Source organism: Etheostoma spectabile, chromosome 14 (genome assembly GCF_008692095.1).
Source record: "Etheostoma spectabile isolate EspeVRDwgs_2016 chromosome 14, UIUC_Espe_1.0, whole genome shotgun sequence".
Lineage (NCBI taxonomy): Eukaryota > Metazoa > Chordata > Actinopteri > Perciformes > Percidae > Etheostoma > Etheostoma spectabile.
This window is the reverse complement of record NC_045746.1, coordinates 19,305,377-19,325,769: the sequence shown is the minus strand read 5'-3', so window position 1 is coordinate 19,325,769 and position 20,393 is coordinate 19,305,377. Positions and strand designations below refer to the sequence as shown.

Below are 20,393 nucleotides of genomic sequence, written 5' to 3'. Positions count from 1 at the left end.
GTGTGTGTGTGTGTGTGTGTGTGTGTCCATGCGCATTCAGTCAACATGGCTATGAAAAGGCATTATTAAAATATGAAATATAAAGGCTACCTTATTGGATTTCACCTTAAATATTTCTGTCTTGGTTACCTCATAGGAGGCCCTGGTGAAAAATATCAAGTATGCCAGCGAGCAAATAGCTCTGACAGGAACACTTCCCACTCTCTCCCTGGATGATATTGATCTCTGTTCCCCGCCAAGAAAAAATATTACAAATCCTGAGGCACTGTGCCACTTTCATTTTAATGGTTTCAAAAACACACCACAATAACAATGCCTAATCTTCTTTCCTTCTTTTCTCAGTTTTGAAGCAACTTTTTTTTTTTTTAAGCAAATTGAGTGGGCTGAGATGGGCAAAATAAGACTATCAAGTGTTTTACATTGTAGTTATATTGTAGTCTTAAGGTAAAAGTCACTTTCTCGATACAGTTCATTGTCATCCTTTGTTGGGAGTTTTGCCTGCAGCAATTGCTGTCTGATGGCTGTCTTAATTGAAGCCAAAACATTTACAAAATATATGCATTGTGTGCCATAAGTATGTGGACTTGCATTTGTATAGTGCCTTTTTAGTCCTCCGACCACACAAAGCGCTCTACACGACATGCCACATTTACCCCATTCACACACACATTCATACACTGATGCAATGCAAGATGCCAATCTGCTACTCAGATCTAATCTAATCATTCAAACACCAATGGCACAGCCTTCTGAACAATTTGTTCAGAATCTTGGCCAAGGACACGTCTACATGCGGCTGGGGATTGCCTACCCACTTTACCTCCCGAGCCATAGCTGTCCCATATATCCAGGCTTTTGAAACATTTATAACGTAAAAAATAAACCATTAACATCTAGTCCAAATATGTTCTTTGGCCCTTAAGCAAGCTCTTACAATACCAATATAACAAAATACAGACAAGACAGACATGAGGAAACAAACATTCCTCTAAACTGATGACTCTTTGAGCTCAGATCTCTGTATCACTAACTTATACATGTTACCTCCATATGACAGCCTCAGGTTCTGACACAATATACTATCTTCATAACGGCTCTTTCTTTGCTTGGAACGTGGTGTTATAAGTACTGCACATAGTCTTTACCCATCACTCTACTTTAGTTTTTGCCTTTGGCCATCTGCATCAGTTGAATCAGTTTCTGTAAAACGTCGGTCTTATCATCTTGTCATATGTCCCTTGTATACTTTTTGTCATCTGCAGCACCTACCTATCTCTTGCAGCTGCTGTCTCCACGTGTCTGCCTCAGGGGAATCCGGATTGTCAGCGATCAGCTTCCTCAGTGTACTCTTCAGCTCCTCTACCTTCCCAGAGTGGTCCGCCAGCTCTGAAAGCAGAGCCTAAAGAAGAAAGGGAAGAAGGCCGTGACGGGACTTAACATATCAACTTAAACAAGAGACCCATTAAATGAATTGGATAAAGCGAACATGTGTTGATGTGTGAGTTTAGATATAAGCAGAAAAAACAAAGTTTGTGTCAATTTGGGCAATACATTATCTGCTGCAATATTCAAAACTGAAAATGTTTTTTTTCTAGTTAGAAATTTGTTTTAGGAATGGGCAAAGATCATAATGTATACCAGGTGATTTTACAGTATGGTGTTCATTGTTAAAAAGGGTGATAAAACAGGTACGGTAGATGGACCCACCTTGTTCTCCTCGGCCTGGGCACGTACCACCTCAGGTTTGGAGGGGGAGGCGGTCTGTCCCTCTTTCAGACTGTGCTCTCTGTCTGTCAGCCAGTTCTTCAGCTCATCAGCGCCCCGCCTGGCCTTCTGCCTCAGCTCCAGCGAGGTCTCCTGGCGACCAAGACGCTCCTTTAACTCCCCGCCCAGCGTCTCATATCGACCGTTTACATCAGAGACGGCTACCTGGAGCTCCGTCAGGTCTGAGGGCGCAATAGGAGGAGAGATTAACAGCAGGGCAGACACAGGAAATAGATGTAAATCTTATTAGAATAAGTCAAAGGATCTAGTTATAATAAGAACTACAGTTGTTATCAGCCTAAAGGTGTGTAGTTCAGGTAGATCAGGACAGCCTAGATGAAGGGAGAGTCTGGTGTTGCAATAATGTTTTTGTTTTTTTGTTTGTTTTACATTCATCAAATTTGGACACTGGAAACCGTCAAACAGAAAGTAATCTCTCAAAGTGACAGTTATGAGAAAACTATAAACTCAAACATACAGTGGCTGGAGCACAATTCAATTGGTGATAAAATTGAAAAGAGGAAGACAGACAGAGAGAGAGAGAGAGAGAGAGAGAGAGAGAGGGCTAGAGCTCACCTTTACAAGTGTGAATGCCATTGACACTGCTGGGACCAGCTGAGCCATTGATTTGAGGAGCACCTGGGAGAAAGACACACCGAACTGAGACAGTGGCACTAGAACATGCATGGTCACACACACAAAACAGGACCAGTGCTTTACCAGATATGTTCAAAAAATGTGGACACATTTAAAGTTCTGATTTCAGAGCGCACAGAGCTCAGCAGGAGAACTGGAGACGTTGCTCAAAAGCCATGAAAACTGGCGAGAGCAGTGAGAAAGACATGGAGCATACCCGTAGTCTTTAATAATACATACGTTTAATGGATGAATCAAAAGCAACATTTATACAAACATCCATGTATGTAACAGCTGCTATGTAAACAAATTACCACAAGAAATTAATTATTAATGCATACTGCCTTCTTCTCTGGTCCACTGTGCTCATGATTTATTTTTCAGTTCTGCGTTCCTCTTGGGTCAAATCATTTTATGATTTTCTTCCTCCCACCTACATTATCTGTGAATGTCATCTCAAATCACTCATGCTCTCAGTGGGAAAATAAGACATTTAAACAGGAGGAGAGTTAATTTGTTCGGCAGTGTCTCCCTGTTTGCTCTTACCAGTTTTGGTCTGAGGAGTGGTGATGTTGATAATGAGGGACTCCAGCTCTGAGCCCGTCTTGTTCAGCTCCTGAACTCTTGATCCCTGTGAGTCCCAGTCATTTAGCAAGTCCTGGATGGAAAACATGCATTTTGCTGAGTCATTGAGCTTCAAGAGCATGTGATATAGTCACTGGATTCAAACAGCATGTTCACTAAATGTTTTCCACATGTTTAGGTAATACCGGTGAATGCAGGGGTTTTTGATTCGTATTTTGTGTATACATTATGCTACACACCACACCCACACACACACACACACACACACACACACACACACACACCCACACACACACACACACACACACACACACACACACACACACACACACACACACACACACACACCTTGAGCTGCTGCACTCTTCTCTGCAGGCCCTCTGTGTTGAGGTTGGCCTCTTTGGACGGCAGCTGGTCCTGTGCTGTCTGAAGCCACCGGAGGAGAGAGCCAGAGAGGCCGCGGAACTGAAGCAGCTGCTGCTCGCAGGTCTGGATGGCAGCAAACCTGGGAGGAAAACGGAGAAGGGCCGGGGGAAGAATAGAGTATAGAATGAAGAACAGCAAGATAAGGTAGGAAGCAGTGATAAAGAGGACGAGGAGGAGTTGATAAGGAGGAGGAGATAAGGAAAAGGTGGAGAGGAATAGAGGATGAGGTGAGTACAGAGCAGAGAAAATTCAGCTTTAAGTACATTTGTATTTGTTTTCAATGCAAAGTAAAGCATTAAAACATAAATCTCTTAAGATGTTACTACATCATATTCTCTAAAATAAAAATTAATAATAATAATACACAAAGCACTACTGACAGGGATTATTATTATTCAAGGTTCACTCTGGCCAGCATTAACGCAGCCTTGACCCCCCCCGTCTCCAACTACGGCTGGAAAAGTGCTGACTGCCCGTAGACAAAACAGCCCTGAGAAGTCGTCTGGCATGGAGCAGTATCATTATGATGTTGCTATTTTCTCCCCCTCGGGATTCGAGGCTTGGAGTCATCTGAGTAGACCGTTTATAGAACGGACAATGAGCCATGTCCACTCGGCTTATGTTAGCACCCAGGCCTGCTCATCAGCTCACACTGGCCACACACATACACTAGACACACACAAACACACTGTACAGTAACCAACTGCTGCAAAAACATCATGCAACACAGCAAATAATCCCCTACATGTACATCATGTACAGTATTTTCTATGAGTGCAACAAGGTTACTAAGATAACCTGCTAACAGCTGTGTTTTAGATTGTAAATAAGTGATCACGTTCTTTTTCTTTTAATATCTGATCAGGACATGTTTAAAATTGTCAATACAACAGTCTATTTTGTTTGATGTTATGTAACTGGCTGACCAAACTCATGTTTAATCTAATATTTCTGCACCAGGCAGATGGTATTTATAAATTCCCAGTCCCCCTCTGACAGGCTGAAATTATGTCAGACAGGGTAGGCATAGCAACTGGTGCTCCATGACGACGACAAATTTAGAAATCAAATTTTGGAAATGCCAGCGGCATAGTGTGTTCTGCAGAACCTGTAACAGTGTTTTTTTTGTTTTGTTTTTTTACATTTAAGCCTCATATTTAATCAAATAATCATTTTATTAATGGCTCTAAAGTTTTTCTGGTTTGTTGTCAGTTGACATGGAATGGACCCTAGCCATATTTCAACATCAAAAACTATACAGCCTGATGATCTACAGATTCCTTACAGCTTTGTATTTGGTGCCCCCTTGTGTCATTTATGGTAAACTGCAGAATTTATAAAAGAATAAAAAGATTTAGGTAATTGAAATATTTTTTAAAGATAATCATTCCCATTTCATACATAATCAACCATGTTAAAGACAAAAAAACACTGATTTGTATCTATTTTATTAAAAAAAATGTATTAACTAGGACAAAACCTTCCTTAGCAAAGTCATGTGAATTCAGATTGTTTGTGAAGTCATGTGAATTGTCAGATTGTTAAGACTCCACATTTATGGCCGAATGCTACAAAAAGCACTTATAACATCAGTTATCAGTTAACATTTTTACCTTTTGTTGACATTGGCTTCCAGTTGGGTGAACTCATCCGATACCCCTTTGACATTATCCAATAAGCTTTGAGTGTTATTGAAAGCTTTTGATTGGCTGAGCTCAGTGCCGAGGTTGCAGAAGGATTTCAGCTGGCCAGCTTCCTGCTCTAGCTCGGACCTCACCTCCTGAGAAAAGACACACAGGACAAAAGTGTTGAATAGACCGACAGTGTAACTCAACTACTGATGCCCTAAGAGGCTTTAAAAATCATGAAACTCTCCGGACCTCAATGGTCTGTCTGTAGTCGTCCACACTGCGGTCCGGCTGGCCGGCGGGGCTCAGAGCCTTCAGTCGGCTCAGGGTGAAGACCTGGAGGTCAGTCCCCAGCCGCTCGTAGCTCTCCAGCCGGGGCAACAGTCCTTTGAGCTCAGCTTCCCTCTCGCCCTGGCTAGCCTGTGCTGCAGCGTAGCGCTGAGTCAGTTCATCTAAAGCGCCCTGGAGGCCGGAAGCCGTGGAGGCGTCAGAGCTCTTAAGGAGTTTGGAAACAGAGTCCCGTGTTGCTTCCACGCTGCCCTGCCTGGACAGCAGCTCCTGGCGAAGTTTCTGGTGAAGAAGAGGAGAAGTTGTGTTTAAATAAATTGACCATCAGCAATATTTTGTGGAAAATAAAGTCAATCATTCTATTCACTAAGGAAACCTGCAGAGTTTCCTCCGGGTTTACTCCTACCTGGTTCTGTGTCAGGGCGTCTTGTACAGCCTGTGCAGAGGGCTCTACAGGACCAGGATTCAGAACCAGTTTGTCCAACCAGCTCAGCAGACCCTTTAAGCCCTCCTGGACGCTGACCGACTGGGCCACAGCTGTCTGCAGCTGCTCTGCCCGTTCTGACACAGACGCAGAGAGGGAGCCGTACCTCTTCTCTAAACCATCTTAAAAGCAAAATAAAAGCATGACATTTTTTTATTTACACGCTATTTTTACATCCATCCATTTACAGTACATCTGTTAAATGCAAACAGGTTATTATGAATGTGCATTAGTGAGAGCTTGTTTTGACACTGAAAAATTCACCGACAGACAACAAACCCAGTCAGAGTCAGTGGTTTGTGGATGAGAAGAGGGGCAGATTAAGTGAGTTAAGTTACCTGCTGCACAGAGGATGTCAACAGCTTTCAGGGAAGGAGACTCATCTGTGCTGACCAGATCTCTTCCTGCTCTCTTCACCTTCTCCAGCTGCACCGAACGCTCAGCCAGCTCGTCCTGCAGCAGCTGAGGACAGATGACAGACTTGGAGTCAAAGTTAAATCAGGTCTACAGCTAAAAAAACAAGACAATGTTTCCACAAGCTTTTCCTTTTAGTATTCTACTCTTTTTCCCCAGATTTTCTTCCACATGAATCAATTTAAATTTTTGGTCAGAACTCAACATGTTGTAGTGACTGGGAAAGGTATCATGAATTATATTTTTCCATTTTCCAAAAATCTTTTTCTGCCTTCTGCCTGATTTTATTTTTTTTGCTTATCTCACTGTGTGTAGTCTGTGCTTCACCTGTACTTGTCGTAGTGTGTTCTCTAGGTTGTGGGGGTCTGTCTCCCCACTGGGCTTGGCTATGCTTTGGTTCTGTTCCTGAGTGCTGAGCCAGGAGTGGAGGGAGACAACCTCATCCTGGTACTGCTGGTACCTCTCCAACAGGCCGGACAAACGGCCGCCCAACTCTGTTGACTGCACGCAAAGAACGTCAAAGTTTGTTTCAAGACAAAATGCAAGCAGTGATTAATTAAGCACAGTTGATTACACTTTCTCAGAATGTCTTCTAGTATCCCTCACCTTGGTGTGTAGGGTTGTGTATCTGTGGTTAGCATCCTGCAGTTTGTCAGTTACCAGCTGCTTGGTGTTGTCCAGAGCCGGGTCTGAACCACCAACTTGCTCCAGAGCTCCTTGTACAGAGTCCAGAACCTTTTGACCGGAGATGGAAACAAACCGCAGGTCCGCCTTGTGGCAAATTACATCTTCAGCAAGCTGGAAATACAGAGACATTTACAGGTCAGTTGGGAACACATTCGTGCACATTCAGTATGTGCAAAATGTTTGGGAAAAAAAATACATTTTGATAAAAGTGTTAATGGAAAGCATGATCTAACCCATTTCCAAATTAGCTGGGAAAGGATATAAAACATTGCAAATGTGATATCAAGGTTGCCTGGCTCCGCCCTTTTTTTGTACTTCCGCTACATTTTAATTTCGGTGAGTCTGGTAGGACCAGGCTAATATAAAGGGACTTTAAACAAGAAAATTACCCCCACCATTGCTTCAGTAGAGTTTCTCAGTGGCGTATGGATGGATGAACATGAGCATGGAAACTCAGTCTTCCATGGGTAATTAAAGGTGAAAAAAGCAAAGTTGGTCAGAGTTTGTTTTTACTCAGCTACACTGGGCTCAGATGCAGTGAGTGATATTTCTTTAGAGCGACCGTGACAGCATTTTCAAACCTGCAGGGCAACTTGCCCCATCTACAGTACAGGCAAGAAAAGTAACAGCAACAGAAGCAGTTTGTACCTGCAGACGTTCTGATACTAAGGCCACGTAGTGACAATGATTCTTAAAGGTCCCATGGCATAAACATTTCCCTTTATGAGGTTTTTAAACATTAGTATGAGTTGCCCCAGCCAGCCTATGGTCCCCCAGTGGCTACAAATGGATGTAACCGAGCCCTGAATATCCTGCTCTGCTTTTGAGAAAATAAAAGCTCAGATGGGCCGATCTGGAATCTTGCGATTGCGAGGTCATAAGGGGCAAAGTTACCTCCCCTTTCTCTGTTTTGCCCACCCAGAGAATTTGAACCCACCCATGAAAGAGCGACATCATGGCTTTTAAACGAGCAAAGTGGCAGTTGGTCAAGGTCACACCCCCAGACTGCACTTGCCCCCCCCCCTCTTCCTCGAAAGTTACAGACTCAGAAATGGCACATCAGAAGGAAAGCTCATTGTGGGACTGGCTAGTAATTCTGCACCAAGGCTGAATTTTGGGAAAGAGACTTCAGATACAGTATTAGGGGACCACTAAGGTCTATATAAAAGAGACTTCAGATACAGTATTAGGGGACCACTAAGGTCTATATAAAAGTATCCAAAGAGTACCATGTCATGTGACCTTTAAAACTGCTGTTTTGAATATTTTGTACAGCTGCTGAGTGGGTATGTGTCTGAGTTTTTTTGCCTACATTTTAAACTATAAAAATTGTAAGTTGTTGTCTGTAGCATTCTTTTTTAATCAATATTAAGAACAGTGCAGAGTTCACACTGTCCCAGGGGTCTGCTTCTACTTTCTTTGCAACACCATATTATTAGAATATTATTAGACTGTGCTGCTATTCATTTTTTTTCCTGGGTGGCAACATCAACATGTCTCTCTCTATCGACTGGTCTAAAGTGCTACTGCTCTTTCTTTGCTGTGTCATAGGTTATGTAAATTTGGTCTGCCATGACTAAACAGGTCCCTCTTGTGGAAAATCTGGAGCCTGTTAAATGGTAATGATAAACACACTCATGTTTGTGAGTAGGCTAGGAGCTGCACATGTACATGAGAAAAAAAGGTGAAATAATAACATAAAACAGTGCATAGAGAAATTTCCATTACTTTATTAACGTGCGTACCTTTCTGTGCTCTTCCAGCCTGCCCTTCAGCCCTTGCGCATCGGTTTCTCCTTCCCCTAAGGAACAAAGCTCCTGTTCATTTTGTTCCAGCCAGGTACCCAGACTCCCATGTTCTTGGAGGAACTTCGTCAGCTCATCTTTCAGAGACTCAGACTTCCTCAGACGGTCCTAGAATAAATAATTACAACAGTAACAATCAGTTAACTTAATTTATAAGAAAATAACAAGAAAAAAAAGTGAGAAAGTAATGGACTCATTTAGCAGAAAACCATAATCCTCATGAATCCACCAGAGTATAAAATTACAACACAAAGTAAGAGGAAGGTAATGGACAACCGGCTGAAAAGATGGACATCCAGAGGATTTTCCGGAGGCACCGGAGCAATCTCGAAAGTGGAGCGTCGTGGATATAGACTACTGTAGACTTCACATTCACATCAGTATTTATTTTGAGTACCTGGCAGCTCTGCAGCTTGTCCTGGTGCTGGGCCTGCAGCTGATCCAGGGCAGCTCGGAGACGCTGCTTCTCTTCTGGAGGAACAGTGGAGTCCGGTTGGTCCAGGAGGGAGCGGGTTGACTGCGTGATCTGGAGTATCTGTGCCTGCTGAGACTGGAGCTGCTGAAGCTCCGTCTGGGAGAGAGGTCCAAAGTTAAAGGTACTTGGTAACGTTGTAAGATGCTTGAGTCAAAATGTGCAGAATAAATAGTACATAAAGTAGAGCTTCTAACCTGCAACATCTCTGTGCGTGACATTAAAGCACCCTCTGGCTGTGAGAATGGTCCATCAGTAAAATCTTGGCCCTCTCCAGAGCCAGCTCCTCTCCCAACTGGTTGGTTAAGGGAGGACAACTCATTCAGCAGAGAGTCTATCTGGCCTTGTGTCTCCTGGAGATCCTCCACAGCCTTTGCCTGAAGGAGATAAGAAAAAAAGGTGGAATACAAGAGAAGAAAATCAAACAACAAGTAAAGGATAAAAACAAAAATTGTAAGATTTTTATACCTATAGCCACTCATCTTCTTACCCTTTGTGTGTTCTGCTGTACAGTTGTGTTGATGGCTGTGTCCAGCTCTGACAGTGACGTGTTTGCTGAATCTGTCAGGGCACTGTACTGCTCCTTCATTCTTGTTAGCGCCCCCTGGAGGTTCTCCCTCTCCTCTGGGCTCAGACTGTCTCCTCGGTCTGCCAGGAGCTCCTCCGCAGAGCGGATGGCCTCGGCGATGCCCTCCCCTTTGGTCTTGAGGTCCTTCTGTGCTTCCTGCAGAGCGAGGGGAAATTTGACTTGGTCAGGGAAGTAAAGATTTACCTAGCAAACAACACATGCAAGTATCACCACCTCTAGATGGGCGTGAGACAGTGAGGATGAACAAGGCTATAGGCAACTAAATACAGTGAGGTAAGATGTCAATATTAGATTATAAAATAAAATAAGAGTAAGCTGAATGTACATATAAATATTTTAAAGACATCCAGTCATTCAGATGATTTTATTATTCATTTCATGTGGCCTACATTCTAGATGTGGAGATGACAGTTTCATACCTTGAGTCTTTTCTGCTTCTCTTGCAAGACGTTGACGTCACCTGACTCTGCTCCACCTATCTGACTGGCCAGCAAGCTGGCAGCTCCAGCCAACCACATGGTAAGGCCTTCTAGTTTCTGAGAGCATTCAGCTTTCTGCTGTTGAACCACCTGGGAGAAATGAATGAGGAGGGAAGGAAGAAGAAAAAAACCCACAAAGAAAGACATTGTGAGGAAACTGATAATGGCATGAGTAACAATTGAACTGGAAGAAGAAACAGAAACAGATCATTTTGCATTTTTGGTTCGTTTTTATACTTCTTCAAATAAGGGCACACTAATTTCACATTTGCCCCTAAACAACATTCTTGTGTTGAGCACACTTTGCCAAGCTTTGAGCAGTTTGTGTCCAGAGTTCACGCTCTCACACACACCAACACTCCAACACACACACACACACACACCAATAGGTTGGTCAAGCAACGACAGAGAAAAAAATCAAACAAATATTTATGTTTATTTGCTGTTTTTCCCATTTCTCCACTGTATTCAGGTGAGACAAGAGAAAAAAAACAGTTAAGCGTTGTAGCCAGCGAGGCTCTTCTGCTATCAAATCTCTCTAGCCTTTACCGCCGTGACACAAGCGATTTCCTTCAGTGGCAATCTGGAACAGCAAGGCAAACAGGTTAATAAAACACATGTTACAGAGACATGCAGAGTAGCAAAAACGCTTGCATAAAAAGCTTGTGTAGTAGTAGTGAGGGTGGTGATACTGTCCATGTCAAGTGGCAAAGCTTTTGCAACAAGAACAGCAGTGGGTTGCTATCAAGCTATGAAATGATGAGAATAGATTTGAGGTGATGTATAATGGCACTACATACTAAATTGTGATAAAGATGAGCTTGTTTACATCAGGCTTCGCCAGTTTCTAGTCCTTAAGGAGTCTGATATGATTGTATTGAATGTTAGTGCTTAACAAACAGTACTAGGTCTTTTGTAAGAAAGCATAGCAACAGTTTACAGCATGACAAATAAAGCTGTGAAATATAAAATATGGAAGCTTAATGCATTTAAAATGTATTAGTGAGAAATAGCGCAGGTTTCAAACCAATCCGACTCAATCATCTTTTTCCAAACCTCTCTCTCCCTTGCACTCTGCCTTTCTCTGTCCTTCTCCTCTTCTTTCACTCTCTCTCTGCGCTGCCATTCCTCCTCCCTCTCTTTCTGCGCAGTGAGGGCATCTGCCCAGGCCTGGGCTTTGCCTGACGCTAAGTGGAAGGTCCTCTGGAGCTGCTGGAGCTTCCCCAGAATCTGCCTGCTCTGCTCAGGGGCCAGGTCCTGGGCCCGCTCCGAGATGAACACCTGAATGTCAAAGGCAGTGTTGTTGACCTCACTGGAGCGAGCCAACAGAGAGGACTGGAGCTCCTTAAAGGAAAGAGAAAGAAAAGGGTAAACTAGATATTCCTCCATAGCTCTAAAGCTGGTTTCCCACCACTGTGCAGCAACCGCCCTGACAACAGTCTACCTGCAAGAGCGTTTCTCAAAAAAGCAAAGCATTTTTAAAAGTGGTTCCTGCCGCCTGGCGGTTACTGCCAGAAGTACAGCATGGGGAGAAAAGAGCATAATCTGTGCATGTTCACTTGGGCGGTACCCGTTTCGTACACTACCACTATGATCAAACCTGCTCCCCCTCTGCTGCCTTCCCCTTCATTAAAATGACTGGAGGCGGCGAGTTACAGGGCGGCGGTGTGAAAGCCGCTTATCCTTGTTTAAGTTAGCACTAATTAATAGTCTGGCAAGTGTTCAAAACTGACTATGCATTTTAAGTGTTACAAAATGTCAAACTGTTGAATTATAATACACTTTTATGCATTCTTTCAAAAAGGAGCATTATCAAAACATTTTTTCTTCAGTTTGGACAACTTGCCTTGCAGAGACTCAGCTGCAGTGTGAGCTGATCACCATTGTCATCTTTCTCTGCGGTCTCCATTTTTTCCATCCCAGCCATACCTCCATCCATCTGAGCCTCCGTCTCCCTTAACCAAGAGAGCAGACTCTCCACTTGTCCTCCCAGTGACTTCTGCTCAGCTGCTACTGCCTCCTGAGACAGCAATGACAGAGTGATTTGAATTCAAACATCTAAACTGGGGGAAAAAAGGACTTTTCTGGACCCCAAATGTTATAATTGATCTTAAAAACGTCTGCCAATTCCTTTAATGTGAATAATGGTTCTATACCACTTCTAAAACAAATTAGCGCCTTTCTTGTTTGTTTTTTCTAAACTGCTTCTCTTACCTTATAGGAGTCTCTATGGTCTCGTAAACTTTGCAGAATGTCCTCAGAAAGCGCTCTGGCAGCGTCATACCCTCGAGCCAAGCTCCGCCCATCCTTCTCCAGGGCCAATAGGAGCTGCGGAGGAACGTCTTTGGGTGGGGGCTTCAACAGCTCTCCAGCAGCCTTTACTTCCTTGTTGATCGCAGGCTCCAAGTCACGCAATTCAAGGTCCAGAGTCTGAGAGACGGATTAGGTAAAGAAAACAAAAGTTTTCTTGATGCTGTTTGTTCAGAGACTAATCCTTAAATCCGCTTTTGTGTCTCACACTGGAAACCAAATCAACAACTGAAACTGCAAAGATAAGCATCATAAAAACTACATAGGTGTGGGCTGGCGTCACTTTAAAATAACAGCGTATCAGTTAAATATGTACATTCTTTCACCTCTGTCTGTCTGATGATGTCATCCAATGCGATGAGGCTGCGGCCAACAGACTGCTGTTGCTGCTGTTTGAGTCGGACCTCAACATGTCTTACCATGGAGACCAGGGCTACAATTTGCTGGTCATGCTCTAAGCACTCCTGACGCATCAGTGATGACTGTGGGAATAGGAAAAAAAACTATGAAACATAAAAACATGTGTATGCATGCATGCAGCAGATTTATTGTAAATACATCTATAACCTTCACAAATGATGTACTACTTTTTACCTTGCCAGTCGTGGATGTTGTCCTCTCTTTGTTTGACACAATTTCTCGACTCTCAGTGAGATCATCCTCCCCCTCACCCCAACTCTCAGATGCTGCATCAGACTCGGGGACTACAAGCGATTCAGACTCAGTTGATGTATCTTCTGAAAGCGAAGGTACCGAATCTGGAGACTCAATATGTTGCTGTTGGTCTTTCAAAGAGTTTGATTCGGGAACATTGGCGCTTTTATCTTCAGGTGGTTGGTGCCTTTTCTTCTTTTTCTTCCCTGCTGTTTTATCTGGTTGTGTGCCAGGAGCCATAGATGGCGCTGTGGGTTGGACGTCTGGTTTGCATGTGACAGCCTCGTGAGCATAGCCAGTGGATTCGCCAGCATTTGTGGTTTCTGAATGGGATTCTTCTTTCCCAATAGATGTAAGCCTTGCTAATTGTAAGTGTTCCTCAATCTGAGAATTGGGTTCTTCTGATTTACATGAATATGGTGGACTTTGTTGACTAGTCTCAGCTCCTTTAACATTAATTACAGAGGTCTCCATTGTATTTGTCTTCTCACCAGCTGAAGGTCTGATGACACCACTGGCTGACTGACTATCAGAGAAAGCTGATTCTGCCATTGTAGATTCTGTGGTCATTTGTGTTGTCACCTCAGAATCAACGTTCTCATCAGTCGGTAATTTCTCAGAATCAGGCTCACTTTTCTCGGTCACATTTAAAGTCTTGGTCTTCTTGTTCCTCTTTCTTCGTTTACTCTGCTGAGTTTCTTTAGGCTGGACTGATGGAGCTGTTTCAATGTCTTCCTTTCCAAAACTCCCGTTCTCGTCTGTCTGAATCGAAGAAGTCTCCAACAGTTTGGTCACCATGTCTTGCTTGAACGAAAGTTTCTCCACAGTCTTGTCTTGTTTGACCCTCGTCAATTTCATTTTGTCTTCTTCGACGCTCACCTCTTCCTCACTCTCTTTTGGTGAACCGCTTGGTCTCTTGACACCATCATCTTTGACATCATGACCATTCCCTCCATCAGCCTTTGCAGGCAGAGTTTGTGCCTTCACAGTGGAGCCTTGACTCTCCTTCTTCCCCACTTCCTTGCGCAATGCCTGCAGCTCCTCAGCAGCCTGCTTGTCACTCACCCCTTTTTTAAACACCTTTTTAAGAATGCTCTCTTTGGCTTTCAGTATCAAGGCTGCTTTCTCATTGTTTGGTAAAGTAGATTTATGAGGGAATTCTTGCTCTTTCTTTACCTCCTGACTGCTCTCTGGCTGTTCTGGTTGTTGAGAGACAGAAGCCTTCACTTCAATGTTATCTTTCTTCTCCTTTCTTTTTATCTTCTCGCTCTTATCAACCTTTTCTGTATCCTTCAATAACGCAACTCTTAGTGCATCGTTCTCTGGTTCAATAGTATGTTCTGGGAATTTGAGAGTGACAGGAACCGCTTCTTGTCCCTGTTTAACCAAATCATTTTCAGCCTCAATTTTCCTGTCCATCTTTGCTTCATTTTCCTCTCTGGGAGGTCCTGTGGAAGATGTCTGACCATGATTTTGTGATTTCTCGTATTTGTTTTGTGATGCAAGCTTATCTGTGACAACATCAATGGCCTCAAGCTGCCCTTCAACATGTGCATCTGCTTGATCAATTTGAGATGGATGTTTTATCTCTGGAGGGTGAGGCTCTCCCTCTGCTTCTTTACCCTTTCCGTTCTTTTTATTCTTCCTCTTCTTCTTGCTTTTGCTTTCTGTCTCTTGGGATAGAGAGGTCATTAACTGGTCTGACTGCTCAGAGTCAGTGCTGGATTTGATCTCAATCTTTAGAGGTTTCTCTTTCTCAACTCTATTACCCTTCTCATCTACGGCATCATCGCTCTGTGCTATCACATCACTCTCTCTATATTTCTTGTCACTCAATTTTGACAATTCCGTGCTATCTTCGCTTTCTCTGTCATCTCTAATCTCTGCTGCCACAAAACCTGTCAGGTTTCTATCCTCAAAATCAGGCTGAACCACTAGTTTGCTGTCATCGCCGGGTCTACACTCATTTTTCCCAACCTTCACAGGTTCCCCATCAGATCTTAAATTAGCAGCTCCTTTTCTGACCATTTCCTGTAAATATTTGTCATTATCATAGACATTTACCTGACTGGATTCTCCAACAGCATCTTTGTAGACTTCCCCCTTTTGTTTATCATCAGTCTCACTCGCACTTATTTGTTTTCTCTCATCAAACTTTTGCTTAGAAAGAGCCTCTGACTGACTGATGTCTGCCTGTGGTACTATCTCTTGTATGGCTTCCTGAATTCGTTTCTCAACATTAGTGGCAAACTTACACAAGAGGTCTATGGATTTATCTGGCTCAATCAAAGCCTTTTCTGACACTGGCGCTTTTACTTTGTCCTCTTCCGTAGTACTGTCATAAAACAGTGACTGATCTGATATTACAGATGTTAAAGTTGTTCCATTGTCCTGTGGGATTCCTAAACCTTTCTTTGAAAGTGGAGATCTTGAAGGCACCTCAGTGTTTACGTCTGACCAGTTAGCTGGACTGTCTAGGCTTGAAACTGACAATATAACTGCAGGCCTATATGTACCATCTGATGAGGCAACAGGTGTAGAGCTCCCTTCCTCAACCTCCATCTCCACAGAAGACAATCTCTCCTGGATCTCTGAAGCTATGTCACTGGAGATCATTCCTTTTGCAAGGACATCATCAAGACTTGAGACATGTCGTCCAGTGGTAGGATCAACTAAGCCTCCTTTCAAAAACTGGTTGTTGGCTATAACCCTGACCATATTATCTTCAACTAACCCTCTTTCACAGGCTTCAGAAAGGGGTAGCCTTTCTCCAGTACTAATATCAATGATCCCTCCACTGTCTGCCTGGCTTTGAAGCAGCCTCAATGCTGGAACTGGGTCCACTTGCTTTGACGCAACTGCCTCAGGAAGGGTCAAGTTGTCATTTGTTTGCTTATCCTGAACACCTCTGAATGGTTTCACCTCCAAGAAGCGTTTGCCTGTTTCTATATCAATCTTACCCTGATTTACAAGCTCAGAATAAGGCACAATGTGTGCAGTTTCAGGGTCAATTGCTCCTTGTGTTACAGTAGAAGAAGCCATGGCTTCACTGGCAATATTCTCATCCAGAAGACCCTTAGAAACTGCCTCTGTCAATGTCAGTTTACATCCAGAGTCAGTGTCTAAAATGGCCCCTGTTGATGCCTGGAAAACAACAGCTTCTGGGCGAAATGAAGAGCTAACTTTTCCTTTGTAGACCCACTCTAGTTCTTCTAGCCCAGGAGCAATAGACCGGTCCACTAGTCCTCTATTTACAGCATCAGGAACTGACAGCCTCATCCCTGAAGCATGATGTATTATACCACCCTCAGCCACCTGCCTTGCCAACACCTGATAAGCCTCCTCAGAACTAATTAATCCTTTCCGAATTGCTTGCTCCAGAGGAACGGGAGACTTGGACTCTGGGTCAATTACACCTTCCATCTGTAGCTGTAAACTGGCTTTAGTGAGTGCTGTTTCTGAATCTGTATACTTTCCTTTGTATGCTTTCTCAAGTATCACCAGTTCATCCCTTTGATCCTCCTCTATCAGTCCCAGGTTTGCCGCTAGAGTGACAGAGACTTTCTTATCCCTACGCAGGTCAACAATCCCTCCAGACGCCACCTGGGCTTCTAGAAGTCGAGCAGCGGTGTCAGGGTCGATCAACCCTGCCTGAGCTGCCTCCCTTACCCCGCAGATCTGCTTTTTCTCTACATCCACTACCCCTGAAAGGGTTTTATCTGACTTCAGGACACTCCACATTAGATCTTCATCTAGTAAACCCTCTTGCATAGCATCCCCCACGCTAAGTGATTCACCGCTGCTGGCATCTAGGAAACCCCCAAACAAACCTGCCTGAGCCATTATTTTAACTGCCGTGTGGCCAGGGAGGATACCCTGGGCTACTGCCTCATCTGGGAGCAGCTTTTCCCCTTCCTCTGTCATCAGACCTCCGTGTTTGAGCTCATGGACTAACTTTGCCAATTCAGCATCTTCCCCTTCCTTTTCCACTGTTGATTCAAGGATATTCATCCGAGATTTAGTATGGTCTGAGTCAGTCTCTGTTATAGGCATCTTTTCTTTGGTCCTTTCTGATTCACTCTGGGAATGCTTTATATCTTTCCTTTCATCAGATTGCGTTGATTCAACATCATTACATTTTGCATCCAGTTGGATGGGTTCTTTTAACATTGAGAGGGGTGCTGTAGCAACTCTATCTACTGTTTCGGTTTTACCTTGAGTCTCCTGGCCACCACTATCCCTGGGTTTGGATTCAGTTGCTACCAGCTTATTTGGCCCTTCAAGATTTTTAGCTGAAGCCATTAAACTTTGATGATTGGATATTTCTTTCTTTTGAGCTTTTACTTTTGCATCTTTATCCACACCAATTTTATTTTTTGTTGAAAAGGCTAACTCAGTCTCTACAGTTACAGATGGTTTTTGCAGCACATTGCTGTCCTTTGTTCCATCATACCTATTTACTAGGTCAAATTCTTTGCATGGTGTAACTATTTCGGAACTTTCTTGTTCAACCTCAGTTTGTTTGTCACTCATCACTTTATCTGTCAAACTAAACTCCCTCACCATTTTCAACTCCCCCTGCTCATCTGTGGTCAAACTGCTTTGTGGCTTAACTTGGTCTCCATATACAGAGTCTCCAGCAACCAGTTCAGTAGCTTTGACCAACTCCACCAACTCAGGATCTAGCACCACCAATCGTTTTCCAGAATGAGCATCCACATAGCTTTGAGTCATGAGGTGAAACAGCAGCTTGTGTTTTGCTTGCTGTTCAGGATCCATTCCATGTGTTGGTGTTGCATCCCAGACAAAGCCTGCTGGAGAAGATGAAGATGTTGGAGAGGAGCTGTTGGAACCCCAGCTCAAGCGGTTTAGAGACGGGGTGCCTGACTGGTTCATGCTGGAAAGAACATCTGGGATGTGGATGTCTTTGAGAAAATTTACCACACTGGGCTCAAGGACCTTTTCAGCAGACTGGTTTAGGGGCAGCACCTGGAGGGTTTCTGGGTTGTATAGAGCCCCAATGGCATGTCGCTGCCTTAGAATGTTCCTTGATAGCTCTCCTGAGATAACTCCCTGTTGAAGAGCCTCAACAATGGGCAGGAGTTCCCCAGATTCAGGCCAGAGTATGCCCATGAAAGCCCAAAGAGACTCAAGGACTAACAGAGCCAAACGTGGGGAGAGAAGATCCCTGCAAATACTCTCTTCCAAATCCAGGCGTTCTCCACTGGAAGGGTCTAGAATCCCACCATTGTGCAGCTGTCGTGCTAACATGGCACAGGCTAGATCCTGGTCCATAAGTCCATGACGAACAGCCTCATCAACTGTCAAACGGTGGCCAGACCGTGGGTCAGCAATACCACCGGCAAAGAGCTGAGCTTCAAGAAGTCGAACAGTAACTTTCCGATCAATGAGACCTTCCTGGACTGCGCGGAATATGCCAACTTTTCTTCCAGACAGGAGGCAGACAGTTCCTCCAGGTTGCTGTTTGACGGGGAGGAGAAGGAGACCGGAGATATCGTCGAGGACACAGCGCTGTTGTAACTCATACAGGTTTAATTTTTCAGCTGTGTTTGGATCAATCAACTCTCTATGTTGTTGCCCTGACTGTAGTTTGTTGAGGGTTCTGGGAGACAAAAGTCCCATGTTGTCTGCTTGCTCCAAACCCATAACTTTTCCCAATGAGTTTTTCAGGCCTCCAGTGTTCATTTGAAGTTCTAAAATACGTAGTCCCACCTCCTCTCTAATGAGCCCAAACTCAATGGCTGTAGCTACTGGCAACACATTTTGGTTTTGGTCATCTGTAGACTTAGTATTTTCCACCAAAAGCAAGGCATTCTCTAGCTCAGAAAGGGACTGTCTGGTGTGAGTGTCAATTAGACCTTGAGCTAGACCTTGTTCCAGTGAAAGACTGAGAGGGGAGTCAGGCTGGAGGAGCCCACCCATAATGAGCTGGGCCTCCAGTAGTACATGGCAGGTGTCCTGGTCAATAAGACCACGTTGGGCTGCTTGGAACACTGGGAATGTTTCCACTGTTCCCAGGTCAATTACTCCAGCAATGGCAATTTGGTTCTACAAAAAAAAGAAGAAAAACAATTATAGCTAACTTTGGTTCTGGTAACATTAAAGACCAATGTTGTATGGCACTTTAAGACAGTGAATAAATCATGAGATGTTACTATGTTATCATATTATATTATACTATTATAACATATTATGGGCAGAATCAGATGGTAGAATCAGAAAAGAAGAAAAAAACCACAACCAATTGCCACAAAAACATATTAACGGATTTAAGTTAAGTGTTGGCATGTTAGTTATTGGTACATGTGTTTTTTATTAGATTATCCCCATATTTCCATATCTCTATATGAAATAGCACTTTAATACTTACCACTGCTATTCTAAAACAAGCACTAAGCATGCAACAAAGCAACTAGAAAGAAAAAGGCAGAAAAGCCCTAGATAAAAGTAAGCAAAGACACAAAAGATCACAGAAGGATTCAGAAAAAGAGGAGAATAAAATCTCTAGTTGGTAAGAAAGAAAGCGAGCGCTACTTACCGTACGGGCTTGTACCGTGGCACACACACACTAATGGGCCAGCTTATGGCTCGGCAGAGCGAGGCGCGACAGGTGAGAAGCTGGTTGTTAGCATTCTGCATGCCACTCTTCATTCTGACACTGCACTGACACTATATACTCCTGCTCACTAAACTTTAAACTGGCATAGGCTCAGAAAATTTAACTATGAAATCCTTAAATAGAAACTGACAAGAGGTGGGCCGAATTATTTATATGACCATGTATCATGATGAATTGCAGATTATTGTCTTGCAAATGTACCATGTATCACAAGATTGTAAACACTCAATGTGTGATAGTGTTGTCTTGTGAGACACCTCATGGTTTCCACTTAAACTAAGCTGGTTTTGCAGATGAAGTGGTTTTCTAAATGCCCTGCTTTGTTTTTGATCCCTCATTCTGATTCTTGGCTCAGAGCTTGGATGTCCACAATTCTCCTTTGGCTGCTGTTAGTGGTTTTCAAGCAAAACGCTGGTTTAAAGTTTCACACATTAATAGTATGCATTAGAACAAACACAAACATTCTCACTCAGACACACTCTTGTGATCTGGACACAACATGCTCAAATGGTGAAGTGTTTTTTTATTTTAT

General features: G+C 43.5%; 1 protein-coding gene across 1 annotated transcript in view; it reads right to left on the bottom strand.

Annotated features, from left to right (window-relative positions):
• The window catches only part of macf1a (microtubule actin crosslinking factor 1a), a 213,792-nt gene that overhangs the window by 51,568 nt on the left and 141,831 nt on the right, over positions 1–20,393 (bottom strand). The window contains 21 exon segments of the mRNA XM_032536093.1: positions 1,270–1,399; positions 1,708–1,946; positions 2,341–2,403; positions 2,947–3,058; positions 3,334–3,490; positions 5,025–5,191; positions 5,292–5,609; positions 5,734–5,933; positions 6,150–6,273; positions 6,553–6,726; positions 6,832–7,023; positions 8,658–8,825; positions 9,115–9,288; positions 9,387–9,566; positions 9,680–9,913; positions 10,198–10,347; positions 11,314–11,601; positions 12,104–12,277; positions 12,472–12,687; positions 12,894–13,049; positions 13,162–19,290. Of these exon segments, the coding sequence (XP_032391984.1) occupies positions 1,270–1,399; positions 1,708–1,946; positions 2,341–2,403; positions 2,947–3,058; positions 3,334–3,490; positions 5,025–5,191; positions 5,292–5,609; positions 5,734–5,933; positions 6,150–6,273; positions 6,553–6,726; positions 6,832–7,023; positions 8,658–8,825; positions 9,115–9,288; positions 9,387–9,566; positions 9,680–9,913; positions 10,198–10,347; positions 11,314–11,601; positions 12,104–12,277; positions 12,472–12,687; positions 12,894–13,049; positions 13,162–19,290 (9,745 nt within the window).